Source organism: Aotus nancymaae, unplaced genomic scaffold, assembly GCF_030222135.1.
Source record: "Aotus nancymaae isolate 86718 unplaced genomic scaffold, 86718_ANA_hifiasm-v0.15.2.pri h1tg000014l, whole genome shotgun sequence".
In the NCBI taxonomy this organism is placed as follows: domain Eukaryota; kingdom Metazoa; phylum Chordata; class Mammalia; order Primates; family Aotidae; genus Aotus; species Aotus nancymaae.
Window position 1 is genome coordinate 120,276,338 of NW_026988425.1, and position 21,175 is coordinate 120,297,512.

A 21,175-nucleotide genomic window follows, 5' to 3' on the forward strand; every position below is an offset into this window, starting at 1 on the left:
CCGTCCCCCGCCTCCCTGGGGACTGACAGATGGAAAGCCCAGCTCAGTCTCCCTGCTCTGTTGCAGATCTTCGGCGACTATTACCACTTCTGGCATCGAGGAGTGACGAAGCGGTCTCTGTCGCCTCACCGCCCGCGGCACAGCCGGCTGCAGAGGGAGCCTCAAGTGAGTGTGGCCCCAGTCCCCTCCTGCTGCCACCCTCCCCCTCCTGCTCCCAGGAGCCCCTCTTGCCACCTCCTCCACCCACAGCATCTCTCCCTCATTCCCCTGCAGGTACAGTGGCTGGAGCAGCAGGTGGCAAAGCGACGGACCAAACGGGACGTGTATCAGGAGCCCACGGACCCCAAGTTTCCACAGCAGTGGTACCTGGTACGCGGCCTTCTTAGCTGCTGGGACCCTTCCCAGATGCACCATCCACCCACCATGAGCTCCTGGATGGAGGAGGCTGACTTTGGATTCTTTTCCTTTCTTCCTGCTGGACAGTCTCTCCCTGGCCCATCCTAATAAGCAAGCCTGGGGGTGGCCCTCCCAGAGTTCTCAACATTCCCATGGAGCCCAGACAGGCAGTGGTGGCCTTTCAGGAGCAGGGATGGGTACAGGAGGAGGTTTTAGAGTGGCAAAGGGGATTCTTCAAGATACCCTGAGCCTCACACAACCAACTTCGTCTCATAAGGGATAGGGTGTGTGTCTCCACAGTCTGGTGTCACTCAGCGGGACCTGAATGTGAAGGAGGCCTGGGCGCAGGGCTACACGGGGCACGGCATCGTGGTCTCCATTCTGGACGACGGCATCGAGAAGAACCACCCGGACTTGGCAGGCAATTATGTGAGGAGGTGGGGGAGGGAGGCTGTGATCTCTGGTGAGGGGTGTTGAGGGGCTCTCCTGTTCTGTCAGTGATGTCAGCCTGCCCCTGATGGTGGCCAAATCCTTCTTAGGATCCTGGGGCCAGTTTTGATGTCAATGACCAGGACCCTGACCCCCAGCCTCGCTACACACAGATGAACGATAACAGGTAAAAGTGGCAGGCCCCTGGCCTCTGCCTCCCTTCTCCTTCCTTCCACTAAGGAACAGGGCTGAACCTGAGCGCGATGTGCCCTGCCCAAGAGGCTGAGGGTCTCCCCACAGTCCTGGCCAACCCGGGGCTCTGAGGCAGGGCTTGGTCAGAGTGGGGATGGCCATGGCCCAGGGGAACGTGGGAGATGGGCTGTGCACTCAGGGTGATGGGTGTTGGAGGTGCAGATCCCTCCTGCTCCTGTGGCCTCACTGCCAGGCCCTGTTCACCCCATTTGTCCTGCTCATGGTATGTGTTTGGCCCTGGCAGGCATGGCACACGGTGTGCAGGTGAAGTGGCTGCGGTGGCCAATAATGGTGTCTGTGGTGTAGGTGTGGCCTACAACGCCCGCATTGGAGGTGAGTGTGGGCCTGGGCCACCCGTCTTCAGGAGGGCCCTTCAGTGGGATTCTTCCCTGCCCGATTCCCATCTGGCCAATGCCTGCCACTTTCCCAAGTGGATCCTTTGACCATGTGGCTGTTCCAGTGACTCAAAGAGCTGGACTCCTGTGGAGTGTGTGTTTCCTACCCAGCAGGAGTCTCCTGAAATCCTCACAACCCATCCGAGTCCTCATGTGGCAGGGCCTTGATCACCAGGCTCCTTTGGGAATCAGAGATTCTTTCTAGTCCAGAATGTGTGGCTGGGGGCAGAAGGCGTTCTCTTTTCTGGGTCTTGTCTTTGAAAGGCAGGGGCAAACAGGTAGTTAAGCGTTCAGGGTTTCCCAGCATCAGCCTCCACCCTCCCCTGCTCATCCACTGGGGTGCAGGGCTGGGAGTGCTCCTTGGAGTGGGGGCCCCAACAGCTAGACCCACGAAACATCCCCGCTTCGTGTCCCCGTTCATGGCCAGGGGTGCGCATGCTGGATGGCGAGGTGACAGATGCAGTGGAGGCACGCTCGCTGGGCCTGAACCCCAGCCACATCCACATCTACAGTGCCAGCTGGGGCCCCGAGGACGACGGCAAGACGGTGGATGGGCCGGCCCGCCTCGCCGAGGAGGCCTTCTTCCGGGGGGTCAGCCAGGTGAGGTGGGGGTCTGTCCGGTCCCTGGGGGCAGGCTGGGTGCTGTCTTCCGGAGCTGTCTTCCTTGTGTTTTTTGGTTTATTTATTCTCACGTTTAAGTTTAACTGTGACACAAAGCACATTTATTGGAACATTAAGAGACAGAAGAAGAGTAAAGTGCCTGCACCACTTGCACTTGGCTAACTAAAAAACAAATTTGTTTTTAGAGATGAGGTCTTGCTATGTCACCCAGGCTGGTCTTGAACTCCTGGCCTCAAGTGATCCTTCTGCCTTGGCCTCCTGGTCTGATTTTTTGTGCGCATAGACAGACATATTTGCATACCTACTTGATCTGACAGGGATCTCACAGGGGACAGGAGGTTCCCAGAGAAAGAAGCTCCAGCCTTCCCAGTCCTCCAGCAGCTTCCTCCTGCCAGCCATCCCTCAAGTCCCAATCTTGAATGACCCCAGCCCACTCTGTCCACAGGGCCGAGGGGGGCTGGGCTCCATCTTTGTCTGGGCCTCGGGGAACGGGGGCCGGGAACATGACAGCTGCAACTGCGACGGCTACACCAACAGCATCTACACGCTGTCCATCAGCAGCGCCACACAGCTCGGCAACGTGCCCTGGTACAGCGAGGCCTGCTCGTCCACACTGGCCACGACCTACAGCAGTGGCAACCAGAATGAGAAGCAGATCGTGAGTCTCGCCTGGGGCTGGGGGCTGGGAAAATGGGGCTGCTGCCTGGCTCTGCCCAGCACCCTCTTGGACACCATCTACCTCCACCCCTACGCGGCTGGGTGATAGTGGCTCAGGCATCATGGAACGTGAACTCGGGGGCTCTTGAGGTTCTTGGAGGCCGTGGAGCCATCTCTGAAGCCTTTGGAGAGCCTAGACTCTCTCTAAAAACATACATTGTTCTTATTCATCTCCAGCCTCTAGTTGAACCCCCTTATTCCTTGAGAAACTGAGGCCCAGGAGGGGCTCGGCATTAGCCCGTCCACAGCAAGTTAGCAAGGCCGTAGCTGGGACCCAGGGGTCTTGGCCCTGGCTCAGCATACCATCTGTGGGGCCCAGGGCCTATAGGCAGAGGGAGGGCAGGCAGGCAGCTCCTCTAGCCACCTCCACCCATCGCAGGCCCCAGTACGATTCTCCTCTGGGCAGGTGACGACTGACTTGCGGCAGAAGTGCACGGAGTCTCACACAGGCACCTCAGCCTCTGCCCCTTTAGCAGCCGGCATCATTGCCCTCACCCTGGAGGCCAAGTAAGTGGGTGGGGGCTGGGGGCAACCCTGTCCCTCCTGGCACTCTCTGTGCCACTCCCAAAACAGACTGACCCCTGGCCTCTCCCTTCCTTCTTTGTAGTAAGAACCTCACGTGGCGGGACATGCAGCACCTGGTGGTCCAGACCTCGAAGCCAGCCCACCTCAACGCCAACGACTGGGCCACCAATGGCGTGGGCCGGAAAGGTGAGGGCAGGCTGTAGTGCCTGTCAGCGGGATGTGGAGTTCGGTGGAAGGCCCTCTGTGTCCCCCGCTGACCCCACCTTCCCTGTCCCCACAGTGAGCCACTCATACGGCTACGGGCTTTTGGATGCAGGCGCCATGGTCGCCCTGGCCCAGAACTGGACCACAGTGGCCCCCCAGCGGAAGTGCATCATTGACATCCTCACCGAGCCCAAGTGAGGGCTGGCCCCTGGCTGGGAGGGGGCCAGTGGGACCTGAGAGTCACAGGGGGTGCCCGCTGGTCCCTCCAGGCCTGGCTGACCCTCACGATGCTCTCCTGCACAGAGACATCGGGAAGCGTCTTGAGGTGCGGAAGACCGTGACCGCCTGCCTGGGCGAGCCCAACCACATCACCCGGCTGGAGCACGCTCAGGCGAGGCTCACACTGTCCTATAATCGCCGTGGCGACCTGGCCATCCACCTGGTCAGCCCCATGGGCACCCGCTCCACCCTGCTGGCAGCCAGGTGCTTGCTCTGTCCCTGCCCGCCCTGCCCAACACCACCTCCCTCACAGCCCGCAGACTTGCCTTCGCTCGCTCACACGGCCCAGGGGGCACTCATGACATTCCAGGAGGGACAGCTTTGTCCCGGAGGACCATTCTTTGCTGCAGGAATCCCTGGCTTGCTCCCATTTAACATCTGTAGTGTGCCCCACCTTGTGCGGTGCCTGTGTACCTTTCTAGAATCCCCCATTGAGCGCGTCTGGCTCACTGAGAAACAGCCAAGCCAGCAGGTGCTTCCGGCCCCGTGGGGTTGGTCTGTGTGGGGAAAGGGTGTGTGCCCTGTGTATGGTGGGTTAGTTGTCCCTGGCCTGGGGTCCCCCAGAGGCCTCAGAGGGCTGTGTGCACCCCCTTTCCCAGGCCGCACGACTACTCCGCAGATGGGTTTAATGACTGGGCCTTCATGACAACTCACGCCTGGGATGAGGATCCCTCTGGCGAGTGGATCCTAGAGATTGAAAACACCAGCGAAGCCAACAACTATGGTACTGGGGGCACTTGAGGGGCAGGAGTACGGGAGGAGGGCTGGCAGGACCTGGGCGCTGGGCATGGTGCCAGCACCATGCCACTCTTGCCTCCTTCCCTCTCTGGAATAGGGACGCTGACCAAGTTCACCCTCGTGCTCTATGGCACAGCCCCTGAGGGGCTGCCCGTACCTCCCGAAAGCAGCGGCTGCAAGACCCTCACATCCAGCCAGGCCTGTGTGGGTCAGTAGTGGGTGCTGTTGGGCTTTGGGGGCCTGAGTCTAGGGGGAAAGCAGGTGCCCGTCCTGAATCCCAGCATTAAGAGAAAAAGGTCTCAAGAGACCTGGGGTGTTTGGGATGACCACAGTCCTGGGGCTGGGGAAGCCTGGGGGTGTGGTGAGTTGCCGTGGGGCAGCTGTGGCCCTATGGCTACAGTCTCTGTAGCTGACACACACTCACCCTCTCTCCCACGCCGACAGTGTGTGAGGAAGGCTTCTCCCTGCACCAGAAGAGCTGCGTGCAGCACTGCCCTCCAGGTTTTGCCCCCCAAGTCCTGGATACACACTATAGCACCGAGAATGACGTGGAGACCATCCGGGCCAGCGTCTGCGCCCCCTGCCATGCCTCATGTGCCACATGCCAGGGACCGGCCCCCACAGACTGCCTCAGCTGCCCCAGCCACGCCTCTTTGGACCCTGTGGATCAGACTTGCTCCCGGCAAAGCCAGAGCAGCCGAGAGTCCCCGCCAGAGCAGCAGCCACCCCGGCTACCCGCAGAGGTGGAGGAGGAGCCGCGGCTGCGGGCAGGCCTGCTGCCCTCTCACCTGCCTGAGGTGGTGGCCGGCCTCAGCTGCGCCTTCATCGTGTTGGTCTTCGTCACTGTCTTCCTCGTCCTGCAGCTGCGCTCTGGCTTTAGCTTCCGGGGGGTGAAGGTGTACACCATGGACCGTGGCCTCATCTCCTATAAGGGGCTGCCCCCTGAAGCCTGGCAGGAGGAGTGCCCGTCCGACTCAGAAGAGGACGAGGGCCGGGGCGAGAGGACCGCCTTTATCAAAGACCAGAGCGCCCTCTGATGAGCCCACTGCCCACCCCTTCAAGCCAATCCCCTCCTTGGGCACTTTTTAATTCACCAAAGTATTTTTTTATCTTGGGACTGGGTTTGGACCCCAGCTGGGAGGCAAGAGGGGTGGAGACTGCTTCCCATCCTACCCTCAGGCCCACCTGGCCACCTGAGGTGGGCCCAGGACCAGCTGGGGTGCGGGGAGGGCTGCACCCCACCCTCAGCGCCCCCTCCATGTGGAGAAAGGAGTGAAACCTTCAGGGCAGCTGGCCCCGGCCACAGCCACAGCCAGAGTTCCTGCAGAGTGAAGACGGGCAGCCCTTGCTTGTTGGGATTCCTGACCCAGGCCGCCGCTCTTGCCCTTCCCTGTCCCTCTAAAGCAATAATGGTCCCCATCCAGGCAGTTGGGAGGCTGGCCTGGGAGGCATTTGTGGGAGGAGGCCACCTCTCCAAGGGCTTTCGCACCCTCTGCCCTGTCCCCTATCTCTGGTGAGTCTTGGCGGCAGCAGCCCTCATAGGAAGGGACCAAGGCAAGGCAGGTGCCTCCAGGTGTGCACGTGGCCAGTGTCCCCTGGCCCGCCTTGTGCTCCATGCCTCCACCACCACTGGCTGCCATGTTGGCACAGCTAAGGCGGAAGCTGTCGGAACCCTGTGCCGGTGTCCTCACCACCCTCCCCCCTTTCTTGTACCCGCCTTTCCCGTAGGGGCCCAAGTCCCTGTTTTCTGAGCCCGGGCTGCCTGGGCTGTTGGCATTCACAGACCTGGAGCCCCTGGGTGGGTGGTGGGGAGGGGCGGTGGCCCAGCCAGCCCTCTCTGGCCTCCCACCCAATGCTGCTTTCCCCTGTGGGGATCTCAGGGGCTGTTTGAGGATATATTTTCACTTTGTGATGATTTCACTTTAGATGCTGATGATTTGTTTTGTATTTTTAATGGGGGTAGCAGCTGGACTACCCACCTTCTCACACTCACCGTCCGCCCTGCTCCTCCCTGGCTGCCTTGGCCCTGAGCTGTGGGGGCTGCAGCATGTTGCTGAGGAGTGAGGAAAAGTTGAGCCCCGAGTCCTGAAGAGGCAGGCCAGCCTGGTGGGCTGGAGGAAAGGGGGTCCCCTGGTGGGAGGGCAGGCTGACATCTGTTTCAAGTGGGGCTCGCCATGCCAAGGGCCCACATGTCACTGGCTCTCCAAGTGCCGGGGTGGGCAGGTGGTGGCACTCAGCCCCCTCAACACTGTGCCCTGGTGGAGAAAGCACTGACCCGTCAAGCCCCCCAAAACCCCTCTTCTGACGTGCCTTTTGCACCCCTCCCATTAGGACAATCAGTCCCCTCCCTCCTGGGAGCCCCCTTTTCTTTCTCTCCCCTAGCCATTCCTGGTACCCAGTCACCTGCCCAGGGGTGCCCCCTCCTCCCATCCCACCATCGTGGCCAGCCCGGCTGGTTTTGTAAGATACTGGGTTGGTGCACAGTGATTTTTTTCTTGTAATTTAAACAGGCCCAGCATTGTTGGTTCTATTTAATGGACACGAGATAATGTTAGAGGTTTTAAAGTGATTAAACGTGCAGACTATGCAAACCAGACCCAGTCTCCAGTGTGGTACCATTGCCCCTGCATGGCAGCTGGGGATGGGGGCCAGTTAGGCCTTCTCAGTGGTCTGCCTGCCTGGATGTGGGCCTGAGTCAGAAGGCCAAAGTCCTCCAAGGGGTGGGAGGTTGCACCAGCCCTAGTGGAAGGAGGCAGTGGCTGGAGGCCAGCCCCCTGGGGTGGGGCCGGTGACCCCTGAACCCCAGGAGCTGAGCAGAGCACTTCCAAAGTACTTGTGTCCAGCAGCGTGGAGAGCAACTGGGCATATTGTGTCTTCCTGGGCTGAAGTGACCTGGCTGCCAGGGCTATGGGGCTGAGGCCTAACGTGGGGGCCTGGCTGAACCAAGACGACTTGCTGGGGGGAACCAGAGTCCCACATGGAAAACTCCACACCTCTCCACGCCCCAGCCCCTGCCCTCTGACTGCCCCAGGCCTCCCTTAGGACAGGAAGCCCCTCCCTGGGGGTAAGAGGATGGGGACAGAGCCACCAGGACCTGTCCCTGAGAAGCAGCCTCTGTTCGGGATATTTACTTGGAAATTTTATTCAAATGGAAGCTGGCGCCTGAGCCTCTCCTTAGGGAATACCGTGAGGTGGGGAGGGCTGGCCCAGGGTTCCCTCGTCCTCTCCTGCGGTGGCCCAGCCCTGGTGCTAGGACTGCCTGCCTCCCCTCAGCCCCTGACACCCCGGGCTTCCCTGGGTCCAGCATCTGCCTGGGGCCTTGCCCTGCGACGCTGCCCCCGACCTCGCGCCCCTTCCCGGTGTTCCCGGGGCGCTGCGGGGCCCGGGGGGCTGCAGGGCGCAGGCGGCGCTCAGCTGGGCCATTCTTTCCCGGCCCCCTCCTCCCTTCCGTTTCCGTGGCCGCGCGGCCGGCTGGAGGCTGCGGCCCAGCGCGGAGCAGGGGGGCCGGCAGGCGTCGAGGCCGTCGAGCAGCTCCCGCCCGCCCCTTCCCCTCCAGGACCGCCCCGGGGCCGGGGCCGGGGCCAACTGAAACCGCGGAGGAGGAAGCGCGGAATCAGGAACTGGCCAGGGTCGGCACCGGGCCTGAGTCTGTCCGAGGCCGCCCCAGGAGCAGCTGCCCGCGCGGGTAACGCCAGCCCCGGGGCCCGGAAGAGCTAGGGGAGCGCGGGGAGCGGGGGGCGCGGCGGGCAGGGGCCAGGCGGGCGTTCTGAGGGTCGGAGACCCACCGGGTGCGGGTAGGGGCCGCGGAAGGCCGGGATGGCCGCAGGGGCAGGGCTCACAGCCGCCTGAGGCTTCAGCTGGCGCAGGCTTGGCCTGTTGAGGACTTGGGAGAGGGTGTCCCTGTAAGAGGGGGTGGGTGGAAGGGCCTGGGGAGGGAGGATCCAGGTTGGCTCCTGTTCCCGGACGGGGGAGGGGACCTCTGGCACTCGGGAAGCAATGAGGGCCAGTGCCCAGGCCAGGCTGCTGCTGTGTACCCCTGGCTGCGTGTGAACGAGGCAGGACCCCACCTTCCCCCATCTGCAGTCCATTCCAACCCTCCAGTCCCAGCCTCCTCCTCGTCCCATGCCTGCGTCTCCAGCTGCTGCCTCGCCCCCAGGGCTGGCCCCCTTTCTGTCCCCAGGCCGGCGCTATGGGCTTCTCTTCGGAGCTGTGCAGCCCCCAGGGCCATGGGGTCCTGCAGCAGATGCAGGAGGCTGAGCTCCGGCTCCTGGAGGGCATGAGGAAGTGGATGGCCCAGCGGGTCAAGAGTGACAGGGAATATGCGGGGCTGCTCCACCACATGTCCCTGCAGGACGGCGGGGGCCAGAGCCGGGGCATTCCAGACAGCCCCATCAGCCAGGTGGGCCTCTGTGGGACTCTTGTGGGTGCTGGCTGGCTCTGCCTTCCCCTTCCTCTCCTGGGGGCCCTCTGGAGGAGCGGTTGGAGATTTGGCAGGCCCAGGCTTGGGAGCCATGGTCCCCTCCTCCCTGCCTCCCCTTTCCTGTGCTTTAGTCCTGGGCGGAGATCACCAGCCAGACAGAGGGCCTGAGCCGGTTGCTGCGGCAGCATGCAGAGGACCTGAACTCAGGGCCCCTGAGCAAGCTGAGCCTGCTCATCCGGGAGCGGCAGCAGCTTCGAAAGACCTACAGCGAGCAGTGGCAGCAGCTGCAGCAGGAGCTCACCAAGGTGGGTGGGCAGCACGGGGCTTCGGTCTCTTCTGTCTAAATTTTGAGTCTCCAAGGGGTGGTTTTGCACAAGAGGCGGTAGACTCACTGGGGAAGTGGAAGTCCTTGACCACAGGCCTGGCCTGCTCGAACCTTGATGCAGCTTCCTCTCCCCGCCCCTGCCCCCCCGCCCCCCGCCCCCACGTTGGGCTTGCAGCAAGGTCTCTGTGCTCTTTCTGTGCCTGGGCAAAGTGCTGGGAATGGGAATGGAAGGATGAGTGGCTAGTCATTTGCCTATGAGAAGCTCAGAATCGGTGCTTGCCTCCGCACTGCGCCACTTGGCCCTGGTGAGAGTCATGGAGAGGAATGAGAGGGTCAGTCTCTTTGCCTTCGACCTAGGCAGGCTCCTCAAATGGCCCCAGAGACTGGGCAGCAGCATGGCCCCCTGAAGACCAAGGACTCGGGCTGTGATGTCAGGTTTGACTCCCACCAGCTCCTTGGTCTAGAGGCTCTGTGATTTGGAGCTGGCTCTTTATTTGGGAGCCGAGTACCCCCATTCAGTGTGCGGGTCAGCCTCCGTGCACCACACCCCTTCCTCAAGTGTAGAGCCCAGCCTTGCCATGGACCCACAGCGACCCCTGGTGGCAGCCCTGGCCCTACTCCTCTCCCCAAGAGAGATCGTGAATTCGAGGGTTGGTCTATTTGTATCAAATTTTGCTGGAACACAGCTATGCCTCTTTGTTTTCATACTGTCGGTGGCTACAATGGCGGAGTTGAGTAATTAGGATAGAGACCGTATGGCCTACAAGCCTAGAATATTTATTTACTATCTGGCCATTTAGGAAAAAGAGTGATCCGCTGGGGGTGGTGGTTCACGTCTGTAATCCCAATACTTTGGGAGGCTCAGGCAGGCGAATCACGAAGTCAGCAGTTAGAGACAAGACTGGCCAATATAGTGAAACCCCATCTCTACTAAAAATACAAAACCTAGCCAGGTGTGGTAGTGTGCGCCTGTAGTCCCATCTATTCTGGGGAGGCTGAGGCAGGAGAATCACTTGAACCTGGGAGGTGGAAGTTGCAGTGAGCCGAGATTGTGCCACTGTACTCCACCCTGGGGGACAGAGCCAGACTGTCTCAAAAAAAAAAAAGGAAAAGAAAAAAGACTAATTTAGTCGAGGTCTTTAGCTCAGTTACAGATGGGGAAACTGAGGTTGGGGACTTGCACAATGTATCCCAGCACATAAACAGGAGAACTGGGGTGAGAACTCTGGTCTCAGCTCTCATCTGTTCCTATTGTCAAGAACATAATTTGCGCCGGGCGCGGTGGCTCACGCCTGTAATCCCAGCACTTTGGGAGGCCGAGGCGGGTGGATCACGAGGTCAAGAGATCGAGACCATCCTGGTCAACATGGTGAAACCCCATCTCTACTAAAAATACAAAAAATTAGCTGGGCATGGTGGCGCGTGCCTGTAATCCCAGCTACTCAGGAGGCTGAGGCAGGAGAATTGCCTGAACCCAGGAGGCGGAGGTTGCGGTGAGCCGAGATCGTGCCGTTGCACTCCAGCCTGGGTAACAAGAGCGAAACTCCGTCTCAAAAAACAACAACAACAACAACAAAAAACATAATTTGCAGGACCCAGCACAAAATGAGATTGTGGGGCTCTTTGTTAAAAGATTGTTAAGAATTTCAAGGTGGCAGTAACGGGGCATGAGACCCAGCACAGGGCCTGTCTACATGTGGACACTCTGCAGGTGTGTGACTGCACAGGCCACACACACCTGCAGCTGGCCCTGCCTACCACCAGGCTACTGCTCCCAGACCAAGGAGGGATGGCTGCAGCCTGTAATCCACCTCTTTGCCTCCCTAAAGGGCTTGTCTTTAACAGGCCCTCTGACTTCTGACCCTCAGCTCAGCAGCCAGCTTTCCCAGAAGTCTCCAGGTGCTCCTTGCTGGTGACAGGACCTTTCCAGGGCTTCATCCCAGGCAAGAACCTTCCTCATTTGGGGACCTGCTGCCTCACACTGGCCTCTTCTCTCCCCCTAGACCCACAGCCAGGACATTGAGAAGCTGAAGAGCCAGTACCGATCCCTGGCACGGGACAGTGCTAATGCCAAGCGCAAGTACCAGGAGGCCAGCAAAGGTTTGTGGCTTCCCTTGCTGGCAGTGAGGGAATCAAAGCCAGTTCTGACCTGTCTTTGGGGGTTAGGTCAACAGATAGTGGGGGCTGCCTGGGCCTCCATGCTGTCATCTATACCCTTTGACCCCCATCTGGCAGACAAGGACCGTGACAAGGCCAAGGACAAATATGTACGCAGCCTGTGGAAGCTCTTTGCCCACCACAACCGCTATGTGCTGGGCGTGCGGGCCGCCCAGCTGCATCACCAGCACCACCACCAGCGCCTGTTGCCCGGCCTGCTGCGCTCACTGCAGGACCTGCATGAGGAGATGGCTCGAATCCTGTAAGCCCGTAGCCCCGGGCCCCGGCCTCCGGCCCCCCGTCCCCCGGCCCCCAGCCCCCACCCTCACGCAGCCCTAAGCCCAGCCATCAGGCCCAGAGGCAGGACCCAGAAAATTCATTGCTAGGAAAGTGCTGGCCATGTAACCACATGAGAACAGGACAGGCAACTTACCTCCGAATGACACCAGGCCAGGGTCCCACTATTCCAGGATTTTATTACATGCATGGAGCACTGTTCTGGGTGCTGGATTACAGCAGAGAACAGTGGGAACAAAAACACGTGTCCTCAGGGATCTTTCATGTTAGTGGAGGGAGGGTGTGAGGAGGGCTAAGAGCCATGGAGAAAAGCAAGAGAGGTGGACGGGGACCTGGGAGCATGGGGGCCAGAGAGGAGGTGACAGTTGTAAGTAGAGTGGTCTGGGAGAGCCTCTTGAGAGGTGACATTCAAAGAGGCCCCTGAGAGGGGTATGACAGTGAATCGTGGGGCTATCTTGACCATTCCAGAAAGGAAGACAGCAAGTGCACAGGCCCTGAGGAAGGAGAGTACCAGGGAACAATAGTCGGAACTGGCGGTGCCTCCGCAGAGTGAGGGAGGGGAGGGTCAGACGCAAGGCTGGAGGAGTCAGGCGTCGAGGGCTCCTGGGTGATAGAGCATCCAGCAGGGCCGTCGTGAGGCCTTTGGCTCTGGGTGAGCACGAATGGCATGATCTGACCTCTGTTTTTTGGTTTGGTTTTGTTTTAATTTTTTTTGAGTCGGAGTCTTGCTCTGTCACCCAGGCTGGAGTGCAGTGGCGTGATCCTGGCTCACTGCAACCTCCACTTCCCAGGTTCAAGCAATTCCCCTGCCTCAGCCTTTGGAGTAGCTGGAACTACAGGCATGTGCCACCACACCCAGCTAATTTTTGTGTTTTTAATACAGATGGGGTTTCACCGTGTTGCCCAGGCTGGTCTCTAACTCCTGGGTGCAAAGTGATCCGCCCGCCTCTGCCTCCCAAAGTGCTGGGATTACAGGTGTGAGCCACGCCCGGCTCTGATCTCTGTTTTAATAAGGCCACTCTGGCTGCTGTGCTGAGAATAGACTGTAGGGGGCAAGGACAGACACTGGGAGGCCAGAAAGTAGACTTTTGCAGTAATCCAGACCTAAGCTTTTGGCCACAAAAAGGACAGGGGGGTAGCAATGGAGGTGAGAAGCGGTTAGTTTCTGGGGCTGTTTTGAAGGTGGAGCCAGTGGGATTTCCCTGTGGATTCGAAATGGAGCCTGAAATAGAGGAGTCAGGAGTAACTCTGGGGCTTTGGCCTGGAGCAGCTTGAAGATGGAGTGGCTATTAACTTATGTGGAGAAGGCTGTGGGAGGAAGAGGTTTAGGAGACAAGGGTAGGAGTTCATTTCTCTTTTCGTTTCTTTTTTTTTTTTTTTAATTGAGACAGAGTCTCGCTCTGTCACTAGGCTGGAATGCAGTGGTGCAGTCTCAGCTCACTGCAACTTCCACACAATTGTGTTCAAGCAATTCTCTTGCCTCAGCCTCCTGAGTAACCGGGACTATACTACAGGCTCGTGCCACCATGCCCAGCTAATTTTTGTATTTTTAGTAGCACGGGGTTTCACCGTGTTGGCAAGGATGGTCTTGATCTCTTGACCTTGTGATCTGCCCACCTTGGCCTCCCAAAGTGTTGAGATTACAGGGGTGAGCCACCGCGCCCAGCCTCATTTTTCAACTAGAGGGGTTGGGGTGTCTAAGAGATAGCCAATGGGACATTTTGAGTAGGTAAGTGAGTACATGAGGCTGGGGCCCGGGGGTGTGCCTGGGCTGGGAGATGTGGACGGGGTGGGCAGCTTGTTGATGGCTTACATGGTATTGAGTTGCAAAGCTGGCCGCCCAGGGCAGGGATAACTATAGTTCATGTTTACTGAGTGCTCCCTGTACAGCAGACGCTCTGCACACAGGATCTCATCTGGATCCTTTTTTTTTTTTTACTTTGAGACAGAGTCTCGCTTATTGCCCAGGCTGGGGTGCAGTGGTGCGATCTTGGCTCACTGCAACCTCCACCTCCTGAGTTCAGACGATTCTCCTGCCTCAGCCTCCCGAGTAGCAGAGTAGCTGGGGCTATAGGCATGTGCCACAATGCCTGGCTGATTTTTTCTTTTTTGAGATGGAATCTTGCTCTGTCACAAGGCTGGAGTGCAGTGGTGCGATTTCAGCTCACTGCAATCTCTGCCTCTTGGGTTCAAGCAATTCTCCTGCCTCAGCCTCCCAAGTAGGTGAGACTACAGGTGCACACCACCGTGCCCAGCTAATTTTTGTATTTTTAGTAGAGATGGGGTTTCACCATGTTGGCCAGGATGTGCTAGATCTGTTGACCTTGTAATCTGCCCGCCTTGGCCTGGGATTACAGGCATGAGCCACCACTCCTGGCCTTTTTTTTTTTTTTTTTTTTTTTTTTTTTTTGTCGAGGCAGGGTTTCACCACGTTAGCCAGGCTGGTCTCGAACTCCTGACCTCAGGCAATCCACCTGCCTTGACCTCCCGAAGTGTTGGGATTACAGGTGTGAGCCACCACGCCCGGCCCACTGGATCCTTATTACAACTGCCAGTGTCCCCTTTATACATATGAGGAAATAGAAGATCAAGGAGAGATCAAATAACTTGCCTAGAGTCGCATGGGTAGCACAAAGTGAGGCGGGGGTCAACCCCAGCCCTGACTCCAAACCCAGGGTCCTGGGTCTGAACTGCCCAGCCTTGCCCAACCAGAGGCCCCTCTGACTGGGGATCCCATCTGGGAGCAGGAAGGAGATACTGCAGGAATACCTGGAGATTAGCAGCCTGGTGCAGGACGAGGTCGTGGCCATTCACCAGGAGATGGCCGCAGCTGCTGCCCGCATCCAACCTGAGGCTGAGTACCAAGGCTTCCTGCGACAGTATGGGTAAGCCCGGTCCTTGCTCCTGCTGGGCTCAGGGGCTGCCTGCCTGTCCACTGATGGGACGCTGTCCCCCACAGGTCCGCACCGGACATCCCACCCTGCGTCACGTTCGATGAGTCACTGCTTGAGGAGGGTGAACCGCTGGAGCCTGGGGAGCTCCAGCTGAACGAGCTGACCGTGGAGAGCGTGCAGCACACGTGGGTGGTGGCTTTGCACCTGGGCCATGGCGGGGCTCCCAGCAGACCATGGGTGTTTATGTAGGCAGGGCTGGGTTGTGGACCCTGTCCACACAGAGCTGTCACCAGGGGACCAGGCTTGCTTGGCTCTGCAAGGATGCACTGGGCATGGGTGAGGGGGCAGGAGGGCTTGACTTTAATGCTGCCCTTCTCTTGGGTACAGGCTGACCTCAGTGACAGATGAGCTGGCTGTGGCCACCGAGACGGTGTTCAGCCGGCAGGAGGTGGTTACGCAGCTGCAGCAGGAGCTCCAGAATGAAGAGCAGAACACCCACCCCCGCGGGCGGTGAGTGGGCCCCTGCCTGCAGCAGCCTCCTGGGCCTCACTCCCTCCTGCCTTCCCTACTTGCTGCTGGCTGCCTGCTGCAGACTGAGCGCTCTCTCTCACCCACCCTCCCACCGGCCCTGCCTTCAGGGTGCAGCTGCTGGGCAAGAGGCAGGCGCTGCAGGAGGCGCTGCAGGGGCTGCAGGTAGCGATGTGCAGCCAGGCCAAGCTGCAGGCCCAGCAGGAGCTGCTGCAGACCAAGCTGGAGCAGCTGGGCCCCGGCGAGCCCCCGCCTGTGCTGCTCCTGCAGGATGACCGCCACTCCACGTCATCCTCGGTGAGCTGCCCCATCCGCGGCCACTGCCCGCCACCGGCCTGCCCACCTGAGGCTGTGCTCCTCATTTTCGCCCTCCCCCTCCCTAAGCCTGGCCACCCGCTGACGTCTGTCCCTGGCCTCAGGAGCAGGAGCGAGAAGGGGGAAGGACACCCACGCTGGAGATCCTTAAGAGCCACATCTCAGGAATCTTCCGCCCCAAGTTCTCGGTGAGTGGCGCCCAGCCTGGGCCCCCTACTGTTGGAGTCTCGCTCTGTTGCCAGGCTGGAGTGCAGTGGCACGATATCGGCTCACTGCAGCCTCCGCCTCCTGGGTTCAAGCGATTCTCCTGCCTCAGGCTCCGGAGTAGCTGGGACTACAGGTGCCTGCCACCATGCCTGGCTATTTTTTTTTTCTATTTTTAGTAGAGATGGGGTTTCACCATATTGGCCAGGCTGGTCTTGAACTCCTGACCTTGTGCTCTACCGGCCTCAGCCTCCTAAAGTGCTGAGATTACAGGCATGAGCCACCACACCTGGGAGGCCCTAGAGAGGAGACTCTGCCCAGGCTGCTTTTATTGGGAAGTTCCTCTCTTCCCTGCAATTCTAGGCTGCAGATGGCCCTAGACCCTGCCTTCCCTGTACCCCTTCCTCTCCATTGCCCCCATGTGCTGAAAGGACCAGCAGCCCTGACTATTCCACGGCTCTTCTTGCTCCAGGAATGGTGGGGGGCCTGTGGCCTGGTGGAGGAGGCACCAGCTTGGTTTGGGGTTATCCTGCCTAGGCTTCCCTTCCCAGCTCTGCCCAGTGTGATCCTGGGCCAGTCCACTGCCCACTCCAAGGACCTGCAGACGGCTCCACATGCCACTCCATGGTTGTGAGGACTGGGGGCTTATAGGGGGAAGAAAGAGACCCCTGACTGCCCCCACAGCCTCTGCAACAAGCTGGCTGAGTGGCTCCTCCTCCATCCTCCCCTGCCCAGCTCCCCCCACCGCTGCAGCTTGTTCCAGAGGTGCAGAAGCCCCTGCATGAACAGCTGTGGTACCACGGGGCCATCCCGCGGGTGGAGGTGGCTGAGCTGCTGACGCACTCTGGGGACTTCTTGGTGCGGGAGAGCCAGGGCAAGCAGGAGTACGTGCTGTCAGTGCTGTGGGATGGCCTGCCCCGGCACTTCATCATCCAGTCCTTGGACGTAAGTGGGGCTGGGACCCCAGCCTTCCAGGCCTCACTCTCCCCTCCCTTCCCTTCCCCAAGGGGAATGAACTTGCTGCGTAATGGGTAGCTTCCAGGTCTGGGATGCCTCCCTAGTAGGGCTGGCTGAAAGCGGCCACAGAGACCACCCAGTCCCTGCAACAAAATAGAGGCTTGTGTGTCTTCCCCGGAGGGGCAGCAGGATGTCATGCGCCATCAGATGGTGTCTTTTTTGGAAGTCTCTCTGCCCCTGATCCTGGGCAGCCCCTTTACTCCCCTCCTGCCCTCCCTCTACCCTCCCAGGGCTCAGGCCCCCCCCTCAGAATGGAGGCCGTTGACCCTGGGTCCCCTGCCCTGCAGAATCTGTACCGACTGGAAGGGGAAGGCTTTCCCAGCATTCCCTTGCTCATCGACCACCTGCTGAGCACGCAGCAGCCCCTCACCAAGAAGAGTGGTGTCGTCCTGCATAGGCCCGTCCCCAAGGTGAGCCTGCAACCAGCCCGGCCCATGCCCTGTGACAGGGTTGGGGAATGTGGGTCAGGACCACCCAGGGTCTGAGCAGAAGGAGCTTTCCAGGCCCTCCATCTACATACAAGGTGCAGAGTGAGTGAAGTTCGGGGCCCGCCTCCCCCTAGGTTTGGAAGGTCAAGGCCACTGCTTCTCCACGGGCTGCACACACCGGGCGGGTGCACCTGCCTGGACCCCCTAGTCATCTAGGCGTGGTCCCACCCTGGGTCACACACAGAGGTGCCAAGAAATGGAGGACATAGCCTCAGGGACAGAAATGTCCAGCCCTTCTAAGGGCTCAGCACCCCTTTTCTTCAGATTTCTGATCCCCTAACTCCTCTCTTCCCCAGGACAAGTGGGCGCTGAATCATGAGGACCTGGTATTGGGCGAGCAGATTGGACGGGTGAGTGTGCCTCTGCCAGCCTCCTTGTCGCCGGCCGCTTCTCCCGAGTCACACCTGGGTCCCCCGCTGCACCGCCCAGAGACCTCCCTGCCCCATCTCATTCCCCACTTGTACCCCGACTCCCTGCCCAGCCCCCGCCACACACCATCCTCCAGGAAAGGGGACAGAACGTACCCTGAAAAGTCCCTGCAGACAGCTCTGCCGGCCCCCTGACCTCATCACCCCCCCAGACCACCCCTTCAAGCTCTCTTGTGCGTGTAGGGAGACACCCTGTTGCTGTGAGCAATAAGATACCTGTTTAGGGAAGAAGTCGCTTTTCTAAAAATCAGAATGCTTTTCAAACCCTGGGGAGAGTGAGTTTTGGATTTCCATGTCACTTCTCTCACAGGGGTGGTGGAGAGGAAGGGGAACAGGGGTCGCAGGGTTTAGGGACATCTGCAGCCTGGAAGATGGAGGGTGGCATGTTGGAGGCAGCTTTCCCTGCCTACTCCGTGTGCTCTCAGTTCCCCAGCGAGGGGCAAACTCCCAGAGAGGCTGGGGGAGGAGTCCAAGCACGGGGCTGACTGACTGGAGCAGAGAAGAGAACTGCGGGACTGGGAAGGACTTGGTGGAAGCCCAAGACCATTTCAGGGGAACTTTGGCGAAGTGTTCAGCGGACGCCTGCGAGCTGACAACACCCTGGTGGCGGTGAAGTCTTGTCGAGAGACTCTCCCACCTGACCTCAAGGCCAAGTTTCTACAGGAAGCAAGGTGGGTGATAAACTGATCACCCCGGGTCTGGCACACGCAGAAGTTCCTCTGTGCCTGGCACAGTGTAAAGTGCCTGACCTCCGTGGTGGTGTTTAATCCTTCCTTAAGACCCCCACATTGTGGGTAGCGCCCCCTCATAATGCTGAGGGGTAGAGGCTGCCCCAGGTCACACGTCCAGGTCTGCTGGCCTCGGAGGCCAAGCTCTTTCCCATCATCCCTGGGGGTCCCTGGGGAGGCAGCCTGGCCGCGTGGCACCTGAGCAGCAGTGCCCTCCAGGATCCTGAAGCAGTACAGCCACCCCAACATCGTGCGTCTCATTGGCGTCTGCACCCAGAAACAGCCCATCTACATTGTCATGGAGCTTGTGCAGGGTGAGTGCGGGGCGCTAAGCTCCACGTGGGGGCATAGCCTGGCCAGGTGGCACCCGAGTCACAGAAGGCTCAGCAGGGGTCCTCCCCACCTGCAGGGGGTGACTTCCTGACCTTCCTCCGCACGGAGGGGGCCCGCCTGCGGGTGAAGACTCTGCTGCAGATGGTGGGGGACGCCGCTGCTGGCATGGAGTACCTGGAGAGCAAGTGCTGCATCCACCGGTGAGTGGGTGGCGGCCACGTGCCCTGCCAACACCTGACCAGAGTCAGGGCCTATACTCCTAACTCCCCGTCCCCCAGCATCAGGCAGCAGCTCTAGCGGGGAGCTGGCCTCTCCAGTAGATAGGGGTGCACAGGGCCGGGAGAAGCTTTTGTCCATGGCTTTTCTAGAGTGTTCAGCCAGGGCTGGGCAGGGGACATTGGCCAAATGAGCCCCTGTCCTGCCTCACCCAGGGACCTGGCTGCTCGGAACTGCCTGGTAACGGAGAAGAATGTCCTGAAGATCAGTGACTTTGGGATGTCCCGAGAGGAAGCTGATGGGGTCTACGCATCCTCAGGGGGGCTCAGACAAGTCCCCGTGAAATGGACTGCACCTGAGGCCCTTAACTACGGTACCTGGTCCCTGTCCAGCAGGCCTGGGTCCTGCCACCTACCTCACCCTGGCCCCAGGGAGGATCCACTCACGCTGCCTTGCTCCTCTGCAGGCCGCTACTCCTCCGAGAGCGACGTGTGGAGCTTTGGCATCTTGCTCTGGGAGACCTTCAGCCTGGGGGCCTCCCCCTATCCCAACCTCAGCAATCAGCAGACGCGGGAGTTCGTGGAGAAGGGTAAGCACCCTGTGATGATAGCAGTCTCAGTCTGTGCCCTCTTCCTGCTTCTCCAGCTGCATTCTTCCAACTCCCTTAACGCCAACCTTCCCACCGGGCATCATAAGAATAACCCAGCTGGGCATGGTGGCTCATGCCTGAAATCCCAGCACTTTGGGAGGCCAAGGTGGGTGGATCACCTGAGGTGAGGGGTTTGAGACTGTCCTGACCAACATGGTGAAACCCCATCTCTACTAAAAATACAAAAATTAGCCAGGTGTGGTGGCGCATACCTGTAGTCCCTGCTACTCAGGAGGCTGAGGTGGGAGAATTGCTTGAACCCAGGAGGCAGAGGCGGGAGAATTGCTTGAACCCAGGAGGCAGAGGCTGCAGTGAGCCAAGATTGTGCCACTGCACTCCAGCCTGGGTGACAAGAGTGAAACTCTGTTTCAAAAGACCAAAAAACAAAACAAAAAATACAAAAATTAGCTGGGTGTAGTGATACGCGCCTGTCATCCCTGCTATGCAGGAGGCTTAGGCGAGAGGATCACACAGTAAGCTGAGATCACGCCACTGCACTCCAGCCTGGGTGACAGAGAGACCTGGACTCAAAAGAAAAAAAACCCGGTGTGGTGGCTCACACCTGTAATTTCAACACTTTGGGAGGCTGAGGAGGGTGGAACACTTGAGTCTAGGAGTTTGAGACCAGCCTGGCAAACATGGCAAAACTCTGTCTCTACTAAAAATACAAAAAATTAGCCAGGTGTGATGGTGGGCACCTGTAATCCCAGCTACTTGGGAGGCTGAGGCACAAGAATCACTTGAACCTGGGAGGTGGAGGTTGCAGTGAGTTGAGATCGCACCACTGCACTCTAGCCTGGGTGACAGCGCGAGACTCTATCTCAAAAAAAAAAAGAGTAATCCTATAGCTATTACCAAGTGAGCACCTGCTCTGTGCTGGGCCATTCGTTATTTCATTTGCTTATCACAACATGTATGGTGGGGATTAATATGTCCCTTTCTCAGATGGAAAAACAGGCTGGCAGAGGTCCCACACTAGCATGTGTTGGGACTGGGTTCAGAAGCCAGGCCTGTGTCCTTTGGGCTCTTGGTGGAGAACAGTGTGTGCTTCGGAACAGTGCATCTTAAGCAGCTCCTATGGCTCGTGGTATGCCCCAGAGTCTGCCGAGGGCCCTCAGACTCCCTCCTCATGCCTGGTGTGCGGTGCCTCTCCTCACAGGGGGCCGACTGCCCTGCCCAGAGCTGTGTCCTGATGCTGTGTTCAGGCTTATGGAGCAGTGCTGGGCCTATGAGCCTGGGCAGCGGCCCAGCTTCAGCACCATCTACCAGGAGCTGCAGAGCATCCGAAAGCGGCATCGGTGAGGCTGGGACCCCCTTCTCCAGCCGGTGGCCTCTGCAGGCCGAGGTGCACCTCCTCAGCAGTTCCAGCTCCCACGCGGACAGCTCTTCAGTCCTGGACTCCTGCCCCCAGCATCCACACTGCCGGCAGGGTGCAGCTCCATGTTTTCCTGTGTTCCTGCTCCCGCCAGGGCTTCCTCTCCCGGGCAGAAGCAATAAAACCACTTGTGCCCACTGAATGCTCCTGGCATGTGCGCTCCTCTGGAGGGCAGGTCTCAGAAGGCATGAGGGCTGGTGTGGTGGCTGTGGGGAAGAGAAGGACAGCAGTATGCACGGGGCACA

General features: G+C 59.3%; 2 protein-coding genes across 8 annotated transcripts in view; both read left to right on the forward strand.

Moving 5' to 3' along the window:
* FURIN (furin, paired basic amino acid cleaving enzyme) overlaps nucleotides 1-7,152 on the forward strand; it is a 28,392-nt gene extending 21,240 nt beyond the window's left edge. For 5 of the 6 annotated variants that reach the window (XM_012463807.2, XM_064376275.1, XM_064376276.1 and 2 more), the window contains 14 exons: nucleotides 67-165; nucleotides 274-369; nucleotides 697-825; nucleotides 936-1,012; nucleotides 1,322-1,410; nucleotides 1,900-2,072; nucleotides 2,539-2,751; nucleotides 3,217-3,317; nucleotides 3,418-3,521; nucleotides 3,616-3,733; nucleotides 3,843-4,022; nucleotides 4,418-4,542; nucleotides 4,654-4,764; nucleotides 5,001-7,152. In XM_012463807.2, the coding sequence (XP_012319230.1) occupies nucleotides 67-165; nucleotides 274-369; nucleotides 697-825; nucleotides 936-1,012; nucleotides 1,322-1,410; nucleotides 1,900-2,072; nucleotides 2,539-2,751; nucleotides 3,217-3,317; nucleotides 3,418-3,521; nucleotides 3,616-3,733; nucleotides 3,843-4,022; nucleotides 4,418-4,542; nucleotides 4,654-4,764; nucleotides 5,001-5,593 (2,208 nt within the window). In that variant the 3' untranslated portion in view covers nucleotides 5,594-7,152. The remainder of the gene's footprint in view (nucleotides 1-66; nucleotides 166-273; nucleotides 370-696; nucleotides 826-935; nucleotides 1,013-1,321; nucleotides 1,411-1,899; nucleotides 2,073-2,538; nucleotides 2,752-3,216; nucleotides 3,318-3,417; nucleotides 3,522-3,615; nucleotides 3,734-3,842; nucleotides 4,023-4,417; nucleotides 4,543-4,653; nucleotides 4,765-5,000) is intronic. The other variant, XM_064376278.1, reaches the window with a different exon arrangement.
* Nucleotides 7,153-8,199: 1,047 nt separating this feature from the next.
* Nucleotides 8,200-21,072, forward strand: FES (FES proto-oncogene, tyrosine kinase). 2 transcript variants are annotated; one of them, XM_021674342.2, is made up of 19 exons: nucleotides 8,200-8,241; nucleotides 8,737-8,955; nucleotides 9,108-9,281; nucleotides 11,305-11,401; nucleotides 11,537-11,720; nucleotides 14,503-14,640; nucleotides 14,715-14,834; nucleotides 15,037-15,159; nucleotides 15,288-15,474; nucleotides 15,597-15,680; nucleotides 16,432-16,641; nucleotides 17,001-17,123; nucleotides 17,498-17,551; nucleotides 18,182-18,300; nucleotides 18,577-18,671; nucleotides 18,767-18,890; nucleotides 19,122-19,279; nucleotides 19,373-19,495; nucleotides 20,715-21,072. In XM_021674342.2, the coding sequence occupies exons 2-19, from the start codon at nucleotides 8,746-8,748 to the stop codon at nucleotides 20,855-20,857; spliced, it is 2,466 nt and encodes an 821-aa protein (XP_021530017.2). In that variant the 5' UTR covers nucleotides 8,200-8,241; nucleotides 8,737-8,745; the 3' UTR covers nucleotides 20,858-21,072. The 2 variants fall into 2 exon arrangements, with proteins under 2 accessions (XP_021530017.2, XP_021530016.2); XM_021674341.2 differs by having other exon boundaries at nucleotides 8,213-8,241; nucleotides 8,713-8,955; nucleotides 16,944-17,123.
* The last annotated feature ends 103 nt before the right edge of the window (nucleotides 21,073-21,175 follow it).